At 45.5% G+C, this 18,603-nt stretch overlaps 1 protein-coding gene across 2 annotated transcripts in view; it reads right to left on the reverse strand.

The window, feature by feature from the left end:
• PALM (paralemmin) overlaps positions 1 to 18,603 on the reverse strand; it is an 86,722-nt gene that overhangs the window by 16,386 nt on the left and 51,733 nt on the right. For both annotated transcript variants that reach the window (XM_081345596.1, XM_081345595.1), the window contains exons 3-7: positions 16,887 to 16,967; positions 12,990 to 13,120; positions 4,969 to 5,089; positions 4,494 to 4,515; positions 798 to 866 (exon numbers count right to left, since the gene is read on the reverse strand). In XM_081345596.1, coding sequence (XP_081201722.1) covers positions 798 to 866; positions 4,494 to 4,515; positions 4,969 to 5,089; positions 12,990 to 13,120; positions 16,887 to 16,967 — 424 coding nt within the window. The remainder of the gene's footprint in view (positions 1 to 797; positions 867 to 4,493; positions 4,516 to 4,968; positions 5,090 to 12,989; positions 13,121 to 16,886; positions 16,968 to 18,603) is intronic.

The following is an 18,603-nucleotide window of genomic DNA, read 5'->3' on the forward strand; positions in this document are numbered from 1 at the left end:
ATGTTCCTTCAAGAGGAACATGTTCCATATTCCATGTTCCTCGTGAAGTTCTATGATTTTGTGATAGAATTTGTCCCCGTTTGCAGCATGAGGACGTGGGAAAGAGATGAGACAGCCCTGGAGGGGCAAGAAGAACTACATCAGTTTGGACAATGCTGCTTCAATGTCTACACGAAAAATCATTCTCTTCCGGGATAAATTTTTCATAGCAAAGTAAGATATTGTATTGGTTATTTATATTTAAGGAGTTCCTTCTTTAATCGATTAGGTTTACAAATATTATTAAATATATTTATAATTTGTAAGATATATATTATGGGATGTATTGGTTCCAGCCTGGTCAGATCCATTTTGAGTGCTGCGTTTAGATATGGTACCAGATTACAGAAAGGACATCCATCCACCCATCCGTCCGTCCATCCATCCATCCATCCATCCATCCATCCATCCATCCATCCATCCATCTATCTATCTATCTATCTATCTATCTATCTATCTATCTATCTATCTATCTATCTATCTATCTATCTATCTATCTCTTGCTACAGACAGAGATAGATAGATAGAAGCAAGCATCAAGCAGCGTAATGCAGCAAAGGTGAGACTTCTCCTCTGGCTTTGCCAAGGAACAAACTACAAATGCCTTGAGACAGAGATTCTTTTAGTAAGCTCCTTCTTGGCGAAAGCAGACCAAGCAGCATGCGGTTAGGGCCAGCCCAGAGTGGCCAGGGTGTGCGTGGGCAGTGAGACCTGAAGAAGTCCCCAGGTCTGAGACAAGACATCAGGACTCAACCTACCTGCTTTCATCAAGCCGCTGCCCTTGCCTTCCACCACTTTTATGGGACTGTTGGAGACTTTGTTGTCTGCTTCAGGAAGGGAAAAAAAAAAGGAAATCAAAACTTGAATGGTCAACACAATCATCTTCTCCAGATCTCTTTCTGCCTCTGCATCCTCTCCTATCCACCTTTTATTTCTTATATTTATGTCCCACCTCCTCCATGGAGAGACCATTAACGGGCATAATTGTTCCATTTTTATCCTCCTAACGATCCTGAGGTTTAGATTTTTCTGAAAAATTTGACTAAGCATCTCCAGGATGGTGGGAAGGAGGCGGTCATAATGCCCATTTCATCATTTTGGCATCCTTAACAAATCAGGAATGGGCAACCAGGAAGATGGCCCAGCATAGCTTTTCAGAGGGAGATGGTGGCAAACAAACAAAGAAACAAACAAACAAACAAGGATTCATTCTTTTGCACTAAGCCAGAGGACTTCAAACTTGGCAACTTTAAGACTTGTGGACTTCAATTCCCAGCTGGCTGAGGAATTCTGGGTATTGAAGTCCACAAGTCTTACAGTTGCCAAGTTTGGAAACCCCTGCGCTAAGTTATGGTTCATTCAATCACTGGTTATTAACTAAGCCACAATTAGTTGGGTTAGCACATTATGCAAACCATAAACCAATGTTTTACAAAGACTGAGATCACGCTAAACACACTAAAACCCTGGCCCTTTGCTCAGGCATTGGGTGAAGGTGATTTTTAATTATTAAATAAATAAACATTAAATACCCTGAACCTCTTAAAAGTTTTGTCCCAATTAAAAATGCCATTCTGGGGTTTATTGTTTTTACCGGTGTCCCCATTCCAGTGATCTCCAAGTGTCTTAGATTATGACAGCCATAATTCCCAGCTAACATGCCAGTAGTAACACTGAGGGGAATTATTAGAATCATAATCAAATGCAACTAAGATGGGTGGTTAGTTACAGGTAGTCCTCAACTTACAACAGTTCATTTAGTGACCATTCAAAGTTACAATGATCCTGAAAAATGCCACTTATGACTCATATTTATGATTCATATTTATGACAGTGTCCCTGGGGTCATGTGATCTCCTTTTGCCATCTTCTGACAACCGAAGTCAATGGGAAAGCCGGATTCACTTAACTTCCCTGTCACTAATTTAACAACTGCAGTGATTCATCTAACAACTATGGCAAGATAGGTCGTAAAATGGAGCAAAATTCACTTAACAAATGTCTCACTTAGTAACAGAAATTTTGGGCTCAATTGTGGTCATAAGTCGAGGACTACCTGTACTTCTCTGCTCTCTATATACCCCCCCATTAAAAAAATGAAAGGATTGAGGCAGCATTTTAAAATCAGAAGCCATTTGCAGTACCACTATCTAGACTGCTGCAACATGTCCTCTCTGGAGCTGCCTTTGGAACCTGCAGTGGTCCAAAATGCAGGGATTTTTGTTCGTTTTGGTCTGCATGGATGGACGGCATATAAAATGTTCGGGGATGACGACAATGAGAATGATGGTGATGGTGATTTGTATTATGATTTGTAGATTTAATCGTTTATGCATTGCCCAGAGTCACTCTCATGTCCTAGGTGACTATATATAATAATTGTATGAATTAATATGTTATTGTTTTGTTGGTGCACAATGGATCCAGTTTGGAACCAGAAGGCTTTCAGGCTCAGTACAAACTGCAGTTCATTACTTTTAAAGCCATTTATTTATTTAGTCTGGTTCCAAAACAATTCTGGACGGCTCTGGGCAATGCCAAACAAACAAACAAATTAATAGCACAAGATTAAATAACCAATAGGATATTGGATCACTCAATGCAGAATATGTCCAAAAGGTCATCCAACAAGGGGTCCCACCCCATCCTACCCCAAGGCCTGGGAGAACAGCTTTTTCTTCAAAGCCCTTCAGAATCCCATCAAGGTGGGAGCCACACAGATCTTAGGAGAGATCTTGTGCAGGAGAGCAGATGCTGTGCCAGAGAAGACACAGGGCCTGGATCCCAATAAACAGTCTTGTTCCATTGAAGGGATCCTGAGATGCCAATTCTGTACCAACTGGGCAGAAACTGTAGGACTGAGTTATATCAAGCAACGTTCTGTGGAAACAGAGCTTGCCCATCTAGCACAATTGTTTAGAGAGAGGTCCTCTGAGGATTCTCCCAACCTCACAAGGTACAGGAGGTATGGAAAGACAACAGATGTTCTTGCAGGTGACTCAAACTATATGGGACATCTTTCTACAGAAGTATGGAAGACACCTCCTTTGCTTTTCAGAAGTAGCTTAAAGTTGTACTCTTCCACCAAGGTTTCAGCCCTAAGATCTGGTTGAGCGTCAGCCCTTCAAGATCAGGAAACAGATGCCACAGGAAGCTTAGAACTCTATTTCCTTGAGATTGGCTATAATAATAGAATCTTGAAAATCAGCCCATGTCTCCCCTTTTTCCTTCTGTTCATACAACAAGGAGTCAAAGGTTGGGGAACCATCTGAATCTTTTTGTAACACTTTCCCATCTCTCTGGACTTAATACAGGAAGTCCTTGACGTAGGACCACAACTGAGCCCAAATTTTTGATTGATAAGGTGGTAAGTGGGTTTGGGCCCATTTTACGACCTATCTTGCCACAGTTGTTAAGTGAATCACTGCAGTTGATAAGTTAGTAACCCGATTGTTAAGTGAATCTGGCTTCCCCATTGACTTTGCTTGTCAGAAGGTTGCAAAAGGGGATCACATGACCCCAGGACACTGCAACCATCACAAATCATTTGCAAAGCATCCAAATTTTGATCACGTGACCATGAGAATGCTGCAACGGTCGTAAGTGTGAACAAATGGTCATAAGTCACTTTTTTCACTACTATTGTAACTTCAAACGATCACTAAATAAACTATTGTCAGTCGAGGACTACCTGTACATTTTTCTTCTGCACCTGGTGCTTCCCCAACAACTTCTGCATTCATTCCCCAAAGATATGTACCATATCTGTATTGTGTTACTGTGGTGATGATGGTGGTGGTGATGATGATGATGGGCTATTTTAAAAAGGGGTGAATCATTGATTGATTCCTGCACAACCTCTTGTGTAGGCAAGAAAAGGCAGCCCTTATATAGGGGCGTCTATGTGGGACAGAAAAGGGATGCGGTGGCTCAGTGGGTTAGAGCGCTGAGCTTGTCGACCAGAAGGTCGACCAGAAGGTTGACCAATCCCGAGTGCCGCGTAACAGAGTGAGCGCCTGTTACTCGTCCCAGCTTCTGCCAACCTAGCAGTTTGAAAGCACGTAAAAACGCAAGTAGAAAAATAGGGACCACTACAGTGGGAAGGTAACAGCGTTCCGTGCGCCTTTGGCGTCTAGTCATGCCGGCCACATGACCATGGAGACGTCCTCGGACAAGCACTGGCTCTTCGGCTTTGAAACGGAGATGAGCACCGGCCCCTAGAGTCGGAAACGATTAGCACGCATGTGCGGGGGAACCTTTACCTTTACTTTATGTGGGGCAGAGGGCTCAAAAAAGTGAAATATCATAACCACGCATTTGAAGCACTGTCCCTGTTTTATGTGTAACATGCCTGCCCCCTGTAGATAATCCTGGGCTGCTAGTTACTTTCTCTAAAATCCAAATTCAGGACTTTTTTATTTAAAAAGGCAGGTGAAATCTGTGTTGGCACCTACCTTTGGCTGAGCCTAGAGGAGTCTGTGGGAAGAAGAGACATAGATAGGTTATTAAAATAGAACAAAAACAGGAGACGTTTCTTTGCACCTTTATCTTGGCTGTGAGTCAAAGCCGCATGCATGGCATTCTGGAGACACGGAAAAGTTTTTAAAGGCTTCCCTACTACACAGCATCAGCTTCCTGCATTTTTATAAACTCTTTCAAGAGCATGAGAACTGAGTCTGTTCCCTCTGGATGGCACTGCATGATGGGTTAAACAAATCCTTTATCCATGAACCAAACCAGAAGGAGAAGTTGGATTCCAGCTTTAGTTAAAACTGGAGCCTGGCTTGCATCTAGCAATCAGATTTGCCTACTAAGCTCTCTTCAGTGAACTACAGTGCCCATATGTACATGGCAGGGAGGGTCTTTTGTTCCATCCTCACAACAACCCTGTAATGGAGACCATGTGGAGAGAAAGAAGCTGGTTCTGACCTTCGGCGTGTGGGGCAGTTTCTCTTCCTTGACCACCACTCTGGTTGTTTCCTCAGCCACGTTCTCTTTGGTGGAAGATGCTGAGATCCCATTTTCCAGCTGTTCCAATTCTTTTTCCAACCTAGACCAGGAAGAGACATCAACTGTCAAACATTGTTTAAAGCTTAGAACTGAAACACTAATGCTGAAAGAAGATATCTTCTTTTGCTACACAGCTTTATGCATCATACGATATAACTTCTGCTCTTGCTAACTCGCCTGAGCCTCATAAATGAACTATCAATTCTCAAATTTAATTCAACATATTATATTGTAACCTAAGTTGCAGTTCTTTTTCAGAGACATCATTTAGCCCTAATAATCCCACTTCTCTGCTGAGTGCTAGATTTGGAGTATGCCAGCTAAATTGTAGTCATTCTTCCTATTTCCAGTGTGTTCTACGAAGTCTGCAGAAATAAGGAATTAAATCAGAGGCCTCAGGCAAATAATAATTTGATAGCCTGGTCCTTGCCTAAATTCTTCCATTTCTGCTCCAGCTTCGCTGATTTTGGGAGTCTTTAGTTCCTGAGCAGTGATACCGGCACAGATCCTCATTCTTTGTGGCACCTATCATATGGAGCTTCCTCAACAGCAAAAAATAATCAGGCTAAATCAATGGATTTAAGAAAACAAGGTTTGCCTGCCCCATCAGCTGGATTACATCTTCCTTAGCCACATAATTACTGGGTGAAAATCAAGGGAGTTGTCATCCAGAATTTCGGGAAGAAGGCTGATCTAAACTAGGAATGAGTTTTTGGAAAATACAGATGTGAACTGTTGCTATGCTACATATGATTACTTTCTACTTTAAGATTAGAGGGCTTTTCATTTTGGTATGTTTTAGTTTGTTTATTTTGCCTGTTGTCTAGGACTGACTTCCTACTTGGTTTTATATTGGATGCTAATACATCCCTAAGGACCACGTTGGCAAAATTGAAGCACAATAAAATAAATAAGATGAGAAATGCAAAATTCATTAATGTCACTTTTCATCTCAGCCTTCTGCCAAGGAGAGGAGCAGGAACGCCAGAAATCCTGTTTTTCATCTTTTGCAACAGCTTAGCGATGTTAATTTTGCTTATTAGGTCTTCTAAGCAAGTTTTGCAGATAAGTAGATGTTGAATCCCAGATATTATCAGACTAAGTCCAACATACCAATCAACATACATGATTAGATCAAGTGATATGCATGTTTGAATGAAAAATTCCAAAACTTTCAATGAGCATTTATCAGTATTTGCAGTAAGAGAAGCTCTCTAAAGTAGACTTGGGCAGAATCTACAGTGATGGAAGTTGTTGTCAAAATGCAATCTCTTAGCCAGTAGACAGATGCTAAATTGTGTAGCACAATATCAAGTACCGTATATACTTGAGTATAAGCCGACTCGAGTATAAGCCGAGACCCCCAATTTCACCCCCAAAAACTGGAAAAAGTTATTGACTCGAGTATAAGCCGATCCGCCGTTCTGCAAGCCTCTGCCGCCAGCAGAGGCTCGATCCGCCATTTTGCAAGCCTGAATACACAGGAATACCCTGTGTGGCCGCGGCTCTCGGGGAAGCCCTGGCTGTCCGCTTCCTCGCTCCACGCTGCCATTCGGGGCCCGCGCGTTCCCCGGGCAAATCACGGCGCCCAGCAGGCGAGGAAACACGCCCGCTCCAGTCGCCCCCCCCTTCCCTCAGGAGACGCGAAGCAAGTGACCGCCCGGAGCTTACCGAGGACTTGCTTCGGTGCTTCCAGGATCGCGCGCACCTCTCCCAAGCCGCCGCCGTCCGGAGACCTGCCGAAGTTTGGGGAGGTTTGGGGAGGTGCGCGCGCACCTCCCCAAACCTCCCCAAACGTCGGCAGGTCTCCGGACCTCCGCGCCCTGCCTGCCTGCTTCTTTCCGCTGCGGAAAGAAGCAGGCAGGCAGGGCGCGGAGGAACGGAGACCTGCCGACGTTTGGGGAGGTTTGGGCGCCTCCCCAAACCTCCCCAAACGTCGGCAGGTCTCCGTTCCTCCGTGCAGACCTGCCGACGTTTGGGGAGGTTTGGGCGCCTCCCCAAACCTCCCCAGGTCTCCGTTCCTCCGCGCAGACCTGCCGACGTTTGGGGAGGTTTGGGCGCCTCCCCAAACCTCCCCAAACGTCGGCAGGTCTCCGTTCCTCCTGCCGACGTTTGGGGAGGTTTGGGCGCCTCCCCAAACCTCCCCAAACGTCGGCAGGTCTCCGTTCCTCCGCGCAGACCTGCCGACGTTTGGGGAGGTTTGGGGAGGCGCCCAAACCTCCCCAAACGTCAGCAGGAGGAACGGAGACCTGCCGACGTTTGGGGAGGTTTGGGGAGGCGCCCAAACCTCCCCAAACGTCGGCAGGTCTGCGCGGAGGAACGGAGACCTGCCGACGTTTGGGGAGGTTTGGGGAGGCGCCCAAACCTCCCCAAACGTCGGCAGGTCTGCGCGGAGGAACGGAGACCTGCTGACGTTTGGGGAGGTTTGGGGAGGCGCCCAAACCTCCCCAAACGTTGGCAGGAGGAACGGAGACCTGCCGATGTTTGGGGAGGTTTGGGGAGGCGCCCAAACCTCCCCAAACATCGGCAGGTCTGCGCGGAGGAACGGAGACCTGCCGACGTTTGGGGAGGTTTGGGGAGGTGCCCAAACCTCCCCAAACGTCGGCAGGAGGAACGGAGACCTGCCGACGTTTGGGGAGGTTTGGGGAGGCGCCCAAACCTCCCCAAACGTCGGCAGGTCTGCGCGGAGGAACGGAGACCTGCCGACGTTTGGGGAGGTTTGGGGAGGCGCCCAAACCTCCCCAAACGTCGGCAGGAGGAACGGAGACCTGCCGATGTTTGGGGAGGTTTGGGGAGGCGCCCAAACCTCCCCAAACGTCAGCAGGTCTGCGCGGAGGAACGGAGACCTGCCGACGTTTGGGGAGGTTTGGGGAGGCGCCCAAACCTCCCCAAACGTCGGCAGGAGGAACGGAGACCTGCCGACGTTTGGGGAGGTTTGGGGAGGCACCTCCCCAAACCTCCCCAAACTTCGGCAGGTCTCCGGATGGCGGTGGCTTGGGAGAGGTGCGCGCGATCCCGGAAGCACCAAAGCCTCGGCCGCGCACAAGTCCTCGGTAAGTTTTTTTTGTTGACTGGAGTATAAGCCGAAGTGGAATTTTTCAGCCCAAAAAGTGGGCTGAAAAATTCGGCTTATACTCAAGTATATACGGTATTTATAATATGAGTATGAGTGCCCAGTTTAGTAACTCTGGATAGACCATCTATCACTGACAATTACATTACAATTATAGACTTTCATGCACCTGAGTTTTTAGCTCAATTTTTTCCCCTGAAAATATGCAAAGGTTTAAGTCAATTTTTTTTGTTTCTGTCCATTTCACACCAGCTATTTTTAAAAGGATCTCTTAAGTGTTCCTGCTAACTTTTGGAGGCATCAGAGATTAAATGTACCCTGTCTTTCCTGTCACGCACTTGATGTTTCACCCACTCTCTACTCAATTTCACAACTCAAGTTTTATCAAAAAATGCAATATAGTGGGTTTCCATCTCAGCAGGTGAGCGTGGCTATCTAAAAATATTCCCCAAAATCTAAACAATGTTGGTTCTGGACTTCTGGGATGTTGGCTAGACTGAGAAATTATAACTCACCTCAGAATATGGCAGTGGAAACGGTGACTTCAAAGAAAACTCCACATATCCAGAAAGTCACCAGAAGTTGAGCTAAACTTGAGGAAACCTTTTTAGCTAATTTCATGTTGCCTTTTTTTTTTTAAAAAAAAGCCTCTCTACTTACATAAGTAGAATGCATCATGTCTTAACAAGTATAATTGATTTCAACACAATTTTGAAACACATTGTACTTGGCAAGACACAGAGGTAATAGTTGCTTAAAAGACCTTTAATAAAACCAATCAGGGAGGGGAAGAAAGATTTCAGAAGAAAAATAATGCTAGGATAACAGGTTGGAGGGCCAATACAGGTAATCCGTGACTTAACGACCACAACTGAGCCCCAATTTATTGTTGCTAAGCAAGACAGTGGCTAAGTTAATTTTGCCCCATTTTATGGCCTTGTTTGCCACAGCTGTTAAGTGAATCGGTGCAGCTGTTAATTTGGTTAACACAGTTGTTAAGTGAAGTCCACCCATCTTAAAGTTGTCAAATTGAAGAAACCGCTCTAACGGATCTGAGTGTGGAGAAAGTACAAAGGAGAGAGGGCGGGGAAGAAGGGCTGGGCACTGTCACTGCAAATTAACACCCACCTAATGGCTGGACTTAAGGAAGCAAGAATTGTCTCAACATATGCAACCCCTCCCTGTTTCTCTTGCCCTTATTTGGGTGCCAGGAATCCTGGCCCTTCTCCCCTCTCTTTGGCCTTCCAAATTCAGAGGTTAGGACACAGCCAAAAGAAAACAACAAGGGTGGGGAAGCAGAAAAGGCTCTTGCAGCTGAATGAAGAATTTCACAGCACAACTATTTTACAGAAAGGAAACTGGTTGCGTTTTTCTGAATAGCTGAATAAACGGAGAACGGGAAGCAGCAGAGCAGTAAACCATGGGGTCTACTGCAATGGTCATTAGTGTGAAAAACGGTCGTAAGTCACGTTTTTCAGTGCTGTTGTAACTCTGGTCACTAAATGAACGACTGTAAGTTGAGGACTACTTGTAGTTCCCCAAGCTTTGGTGGGACATACTGTGTAATACAGGTAGTCCTCAACTTATGAGCATAATCAAGCCCAAAATTTATGTTGCTAAATGAGAAAATTGCTAAGTGAGTTTTGCCCCATTTTACGACTCTTCTTGCCCCTTTTGTTAAGTGAATCACTGCGGTTGTTAAATTAGTCACACGGTTGTTAAGTGAACCTGGTTTTCCCATTGATTTTGCTTGTCGGAAGGTCGCAAAAGGGAATAGAATGACCCCGGGACACTGCAACGGTCATAAATGTGAGTCAGTTGTCAAGCAGGATGCGACGGTCGTAAGTGTGAAAAATGGTCCTAAGTCACTTTTTTTTCAGTGCCGTTGTAACTTTGAAGAGTCACTAAGCGAACTGTTGTCATTCAAGGACTACCTGTATTTATGTATAATAATACCTATAGAGGAATATATTCTCCATAACATGTGTGTTAAAGTATTCCGATTAGTGCTCTGGTAGCCTCTGAACTTTTTCTAAGCAACTATGGAGATTCTCAGTCCTCCAGGCATGATTGGCCCAAAGCTGCTTTTTTCAACTGGATTTCCTATGTTTTTCCTTGAAGACGTTTTGCTCCTCATCCAAGAAGCTTCTTCAGTTCATTTTTCTAAGTGAGTTTCATCATATTGGTGATTCCTTTCCCTTCAAACTGTCCCCAGCCCTGTTCCAGTCTCCCCTCCCCCACCCCTGCCCTGGCTATGCACTTACCCAGGGAAATAGTAGGAAGCAGCTGAGCAATTAGGGAAGGAGGCGATGGCAGTAGTGGGTCAAGGAGAAGAAGCAGGATATGGGAAGAGAAGACTGTTCGGCTAGACAGGAAAATCTCATGGGCCGCTAACAGCCCTCCAGCCGGAGATTCCCTCTCCGATCTTGCCAAAGTTACTGCTCTAACCAGATTTCGCTTTTGGCTTGTCTCATTGGATAAACATGCTGCCCAGTTAAACGCACAGCATAGAAGCATTGTGGGGTTAGAAGGATTATCCAGTTCAACCCTCTATAGCTGTGTTCCTCAACGTCAGCAACTTTAAGATGCGTGGACTTCAACTCCCAGAATTCCCCAACCAGCATGACTGGCTGAGGAATTCTGGGAGTTGAAGTCCACTGATCTTAAAAGTTATTCTACGTTATTTTCGCTAAGCCGGAAAACCAATTAACCCTCTTCCCTCCAGTGAGAAGTAGCTGTCCAGCCTCTTCTTCAAAACCTCCATCGATATGGAGCCCCTCCGGAATAAGTAAACTATTCCACTGCTGCAGAAAGATTTTCTGTATATTTCCACAAAATACAAAAGCTGAAACGTTTATTTATTTCTCCCATTGCTATTCATGTAGTCCGGAATGGCCTTTGGTCCAGAAATCAGATATTCTATAGACTGAGAGCCTTCTGATCACGTGAGGTAAGTGGGAATGACCTTGCAAGAGACTCAGGGAAGAAAATAGATAAAAGGCAGATGAGTCCACAGAGGAATACGGACAGGGCAACAGATTCAGAAGAGACCCACCCTAGTTTTGGGGTTGTAACGGGGATGGGGATGCCTTTTTAAATACAGATAGTCCTTGACTTACAACATTTCTTTAGTGACCGTTCAAGGTTACGACGGCCCTGGAAAAAATGGACTTATGACCGTTTTTCACACATGCGACCACTGCAGCATCCCCATAGTCACATGATCAAAATTCGGATGCTTGGCAACTGGCATGTATGTATGATGGTTGCAGTGTCCTGGGGCCATGTGATCCCCTTTTGTGACCTTCTGACAAGCAAAGACAATGGGAAAGGCAGATTCACTTAACGACCGTTACAAACTTAACAACTGCAGTGATTCACTTAACAACTGCAGCCAGACAGGTCGTAAAATGGGGCAAAATTAACTTAACTATTTTGCTTAGTGAGAGAAATTTTGGCCTCAATTGTGGTTGTAAGTTGAGGTAATAAGACATTAATAACTGTAGTATCATGTAAACATTATTGCACCGAAACCTCCTTTGAAATCATGCAATTTATCTAGATTTACAATATTACCACAAAAAGGGGAAAAAAACGCCAAGGGGGCAGCCATAATCCTACAATCGACATGTCACATAACACGTGTAAAAAAGGAGAGAGGCTTCCACCAAGACTTTTCTGGCCTTTCTCCCAGCAGACAACGACTAAGTCCAAACACATTTAGGAAAAGCTGGATTTTGTTCATTGATGGCTGTGCAACAGATAACTTACAGGTAATCCTTGACTTATGGCCAGTCGCTTAGCAACCATTTGAAGTTCCGATGGGCATCCCCAGGGCTATTTATGCCTTGGGTTCAAAGTTCAGATGGCTGCCCCTCCATGCAGTCACATAATTGTATTTTGTTGCCTGGCAACTGGCCCACATTATGACAATTTGCAACATCCCACAGTCACCTGATTGCAATTTACTATTCTTTTTTTTTTGCCAGAAGACAATGTTTATTTCTGGTTTCTAGCATAACCCACCCATTGTGGACAATGGGTTTGCTTAAGGACCACCACAAAAAAAATTGGGTGCAGTCACAAGGTGACTCACTTAACAACTGGCATGGTTTATAGCCATAATTATGGGCTTAATTACAGTCATATGTTGAGGACTGCCTGTAGAGTTCCTTTCTTATCAATCATGAGCACATAGCATAATTATAGTGGGAACGGGGCAAAATAGTCTTTGATCACATAGAGCAGGGGTGTCAAACTGCGGGCTGGATGTGTCACGCTGAAACTGTGCCCACCCCAGCTCCAGCAATGGGGGAAAAGTTGAGATACGTCGTCACACGTCACAAGACGTTGCAAGTTTGACACCCCTGATATAGAGGGTCAAACAGTAATGCAGGTGTATCACCAGAAGAGGCTGGACTGATATTTTTATGTGTCTGTTTGTTCTTGGTGGGACTGTTTTTTTTTAAAAACAAACAAACAAAAAACAAAATAGGTACAGAATCATAACTTATTTCAGCTTTTAGAAGTGCACTGAGGAATACTAGCGGCACCCTCTAACTAGGTAGTGTCAGACTACATAAAGGGGCTGGGAACTTCATGAAGGCTGTCTGCCCACCTTAAACAAGAGTTAATAAATTAATCGAAGGATATCCATGGCTCCTTTAGTTCCATCCCGATCACATCCATCACTTGGAAAGGTTTTTAGAAGCTGTCCCTGTTAGATTTCAGCTTCATATGTACCAATTTCTCCCAACCTGCCATCCTCAAGGTATGTGGTGACTGCTGGCTACCTTCAGCTAAAATTAGAGCTTCTGGGAAGCTTAGTCCAAATACGTGGTTTGGAGAAGGCTGCCATAATCATTACCTCTGGATGTTCTCTTCCAGTTCCTTGGTCTTCACGTTGTCCTCCTCCAGCAGCTTCTTTGTGGCTTCACCCTCTTCAGCTGTGGATGAAGGAGCTCCCTCCAGCAGCCATCTCTCTCGCAGAGCCTTTGACTTGAAGACAACAGGGGGAAAAAAAGGAGAAAATATTCCTTATTGTGGAGTCCTGGGTGCTGGATGAACTTCAGGCTGAGGAGAGCATCAGGTTCAACCCAAAGCTACGTACAGTATAGAAGGTAATCCTCGACCTACAACAATTCATTTAGTGAGTGTTCAAAGTTACAATGGCACTGAGCAAAGTTCAGTGTTTTTCACACTTACAGCCTTTGCAGTAGTCACATGATCAAAATTCGGATGGTTGGCAACTGGCTCATATTTATGACGGTTGCAGTGTACCGGGATAATGTGATCACCTTTTGTGACCTTCTTACAAGCAAAGTCAATGGGGAAGCCAGGTCCACTTAACAGTTGTGTTACTAACTTAACAACTCTAGTGATTCACTTAACTGCGGTGGCGCAGTGGTTAGAATGCAGTATTGCAGGCTAATCCTGCCCTCACCGCATCCGCAGATAATCGCCCGGCCGCCCTGTTTAGGGTGACTCGCTCCCTCCTTAATCAGGAGGTGAAGGAGGAGCCCTTGCAGGGTCGAGCTGAGGAGTTTAGCTATCATCTGACGGACAAAATCGCTCAGATTCGAGCCAGTTTGGATTCTGACTGGGCAGAGACTGACGGGGAGGAATCGAGCGGTCTAGAGAATGCTACCTGGAGTGAATTCGATCCTGTGACCCCAGATGAGGTGGACAGGATCATGAGGAGACTGAGTTCCGCCACGTGTTTATTGGACCCGTGCCCCTCCTGGCTGGTATATGCAACCCGGGAGGGGACACGAGGCTGGTTCCAGGCAGTAATAACTGCTTCCTTGAGGGAGGGTACCTTCCCTGCCGCCTTGAAGGAGGCGGTGGTGAGGCCCCTCCTCAAGAAGCCTGCCCTGGACCCAGCTATTTTGAACAACTATTGTCCGGTCTCCAACCTTTGCTTTCTTGCGAAGGTGGTTGAGAGCGTGGTGGCACTTCAGCTCCCTCTGTTCCTGGAGGAAACTGATTATCTGGACCCATACCAATCGGGCTTCAGGACCGGGTACAGCATGGAGACGGCATTGGTTGCGCTGGTGAATGATCTCTGCCGGGCTCGGGACAGGGGTTGTTCCTCTGTCCTAGTCCTATTAGACCTCTCAGCAGCTTTTGATACCATCGACCATGGTATCCTACTGCGGTGTCTCAGGGGGTTGGGAGTGGGGGGCACTGTTTTACAGTGGTTCTCTTCCTACCTCCTGGGCCGCTTGCAGTCGGTGTTGACGGGAGGGCAGAGGTCCGCCCCGAGGCCTCTCGTTTGTGGAGTTCCTCAGGGGTCGGTCCTCTCACCCCTCTTGTTCAACATCTATATGAAGCTGCTGGGTGAGCTCATTCGTGGTTTCGGGATGGGGTATCATCAGTATGCTGATGATACCCAGCTTTTTCTTTCCACCCCGAACCAACCCAGTGATGCCCTCGACATGATGTCCTGTTGCCTGGAAGCGGTCCGGGTTTGGATGGGGAGAAACAGGCTTCGTCTCAATCCTGCCAAGACTGAGCGGCTGTGCATACTGGCATCTCAGACTAACCAATCTTTTCCATCGTTAACTATGGGGGGTGAGGTGTTACCCCCCCGTTGATAGGGCCCGCAACTTGGGTGTCCTCCTGAATTCACGGCTCAGTTTGGAAGATCATATAGGAGCCGTGGCCAGGGAGGCTTTTGCCCAGGTTCGCCTGGTGCGCCAGTTACGGCCCTATCTGGACCGAGATGCCCTACTCACAGTCACCCATGCGCTCGTGACCTCCCGGCCTAGACTACTGCAATGCTCTCTACATGGGGCTGCCCCTGAGGACCACTCGGAGGCTTCAGCTGGTGCAGAATGCAGCCGCGCGAGTTGTGATGGGAGTCTCCCGATACTCCCATGTAACACCTCTTCTCCGTGAGTGGCATTGGCTTCCACTTGCCCTCCGGGTGAGATTCAAGGTGCTGGTGATGACCTATAAAGCCCTAAATGGCATGGGCCCGGATTATCTAAGGAAGCACCTGCTGCCAGCGTCAATTTCCCATCGTCCTATGCGCTCCCACAGGGAGGGCCTCCTCAGGGTACCGCCGGTCAAGGATTGCCGACGGGCGATCCACAGGGGGAGGGCGTTCTCTGTGGGCGCGCCTGCCCTATGGAATCAACTGCCAACGGAACTCCGGACTGCCCCCGACCTTCGTTCATTTCGCCGGGACCTAAAAACCTGCCTCTTTGAGCTATCTGGTCTGGACTGAGGGGTTTAATGTTTTTAAATTGTGATTTAATTTTTGTGGCTAGACTTAATTTAATTTATTTTAATTTTATATTGGATTGTTTTTAAATTTTGCCTTGTAAACCGCCCTGAGTCCTTTGGGAATAGGGCGGTATATAAACCGAATAAATAAATAAATAAATAAACTGCTGGCAGTTTGATTTTCACTGGCTCAAGGTTGACTCAGCCTTCCGTCCTTCCGAGGTCAGTAAAATGAGGACCCAGATTGTTGGGGACAATATGCTGACTTTGTAAACTTCTTAGTGAGGACTGTAAAGCACCATGAAGCAGTATATAGGTCTAAGTGCTATTGCTATAAAACAACTGTGGCATGAAAGGTTGTAAAAAGGGCCAAAATTCACTTATGAAATGTTTCACTTAGCAACAGAAATTTTGGGCTCAATTGTGGTCGTAAGTTGAGGAATACCTGTATTCTCTTCTGTTAGATTCCTTATATGCCCCCCTCCCCCACTGTTGTTCTGTTGCATAACCTGATAGCTGATATGGCTTACAGGCGTAATCAGGGGAGGGAAAGACCTAGCAATGCCTTTGCACAATAGGGTAAACTCAGCTAATATTAATCTTTTGTGGGAGGCTGTGCAGGTCAGCGTAATGCAATCCCAGGCCTTTGCCTGCAGTAGGATGAAATGTCCTACATGAACCTTAGAACGTGGGTTCATTTATTTATTTATCAAATTTATTTATCGAATTTATATCGTCACCCATCTCCCCCCTCCCCCACAGGACAGTCCGGGCAATGCGCAACAATACATAAAGCAACCAATAAAAACAGAACAAAATTCCTAAAGCCACAATAATAAATAATTATTATGAATTATTCATGTGACCAGAAGAAATACGAAGGCAGCAGCAATTAGCAGCCTTTTCTCTTAGAATAAAAAAAAAATTATGCAGTAACGTTCACATTCTGCCTTTTAAGCATGCAGGAATCAACTTTTTGCTAGATTTCATTACAAGACCGGGTTGAGGAAAGAGCACCCTGGAAAATATTTATGCTGTTACTAAAAGTCAACAACAACCTGATGGTACTGAATCATTTGGATTTTCGGCTTTTTCTCCACTGGTTGCAGAGGACACCCATTATTCCATTTGGGTAACGGGCCCATACATATTTATGATAGTGTAGCTCAGAGCACACTTTGCCTTCACCCAAAATTCTCCACCAGGGTAGAAAGTGGGAAATCGCGAGTTCTAGTCCTACCGTAGCCATGGAAACCTGCTGGGTGACTTTGGGCCAATCACCAGGAGATTGAGAGTTCTAGACCCAACTTAGCCATGAAAAAAACCAGCTGGGTGACTTTGGGCCAATCACACAGTCTCAGCCCAACACATCTCACAGGGTTGTTGTGGTGGGGCAAATAGGAGGCGGAAAGTGTGTTGGATATAAGTTATTTGAACAAATAATAAAAATGGGATACATATAAAAAAAATAAAAAATGAATTTCTTTTCTTTTTTCAAAAGAGCAAATTAGGAGCTTGGAAACCCCTTAAATACCTTTAAGTGCTGTAACTGGCGCCTGTCATCTTCTAATTGTCGCCGTTTGTTTTCAATCTCCGTTTGGCGTTTTCTCTTTTCCTACAATCCCAGAGAGAAGGGAGCAAAAAGGAGAAAGAGAAGGAGCAAGGATTAAACATTGGTTCCCCAAGAGAAAAACAAACATTAGGTGTTAAGAGGCTGAACAGAGGCTTACATTTACGCTCGCTTTCCCTACAATTTTTCCTTGATTGACAATTTTGGGAATGGTGGTCAAAAGAAGGGGAAAATGCCCTTTGGGAAGACGGGGAGACGTAAGAATATTTGGTTCTTATTTTAAATGATGATCTAATTAAGCAAGGACCTTACACCAATTTTCTTAGATGTCATGATATAAAAGAGATCCACTAAAATTAAATTGTCCCTACCAATAATGCCTATTTCTGGCAGCTTCTTTAAACAACGTGTGCCAAACAGCTAAATATCAAATCAAGAAGTGATACCGCCTGTTATTTCTAGAAAACAAGTAAATCATCATGTGCTTCAATGCATTTCAGTGCTGTTCATAGAAGCATCTTCTGTTCTCTGGCAGAAGATTAATAGTTGTAAAAGAAGAATCTGTTTTCCTCCAGAACAAAGCAGAGCAGGTTTTTAATTTAAAAAGAACCAGAAAGAAAGAGGTTTCAAGAACTCAGAATCATAGGGCTGGAAGAAACCTAGAGGTCTTTTAGTCCAATCCCGTCCAAAGCAGGAGACCTTATTCCATCCTGGACAAATGGTTTTCCAATCTTCCACCAGCAATGGAGCATCCATGCCTCCCAGAGATAAGTTGCCCAGTGTCACTTCTAGATGAGACAGCCAGCATACAAGTGTAACAAACCAACAAAGCTGTTGGTTAATTGTTCTTACTGTCAGGAAATTTCACCTTGATTCCAGATTGTATCTCTCCTTGATAAGTTTCCATCTGTTACTTCCTGTCCCACCCTCAGGGACTTTGGTAAATAAGTCGACTTCCTCTTCCCTATGACAGCCCATCAAGTACTGGAAGACGACTATCATGTCTTCCCTAAGGCTTCTCTTTGTTAGACTAAACATACTAGTTCCCTCAGCTTTTTGTCCTATGATTTAGCTTACCATCCCTTTATCACCTTTTGTTCTGTACCAGCCTGCTACCAGCCCTGCAGAAAAGGCAGGGACAACCCCTTTTACAAGAAGGCAAGAGGCTGGAATTAAGCCTGCCAAATTTATTGATACAAAAACAAACAAGACACAAACCAAGAAACAGGAGCTTTTCAAGCGGTTGCCTTCAGCAAACCAGCCCTCCCACGCATTCCCCTTTTATACAGTTTAGGGCGTGGCTTCTCTCTGCCTCCTTCCGAGGTGCCCCATTGCCTTCCTCTGTTTACTCCTGATTGACTGCCTCCTGCATCGGGCGTCCTTGAACAGGGCCAGCTGTGAGTCATCTTCATCCACGCTGTCAGGCTCACACAGCTGGGTCTCCGTTGTGACCAGGTGGGAGGGGCCTGGCTGAGGGCTCTCATCAGCAAGCTCTTCAACACCCCCCTCCCCCTCTGAGTCGTCCGACCCAACTGCCGAACCCACAGGCTGACCCTGAATCACAACACCTTTGTTGCTCTTCTCTGCACTTTCTAGGCCCTCAGCATCTGTTTTGTATCTTGGTGAGCCGAACTGAACACACTGTGACCTTAAGCTTCTGGATACTCTCTGCCAAGTTGAT

This window comes from Vipera berus (genome assembly GCF_964194415.1).
Source record: "Vipera berus genome assembly, chromosome: 1".
Taxonomy (NCBI): domain Eukaryota; kingdom Metazoa; phylum Chordata; class Lepidosauria; order Squamata; family Viperidae; genus Vipera; species Vipera berus.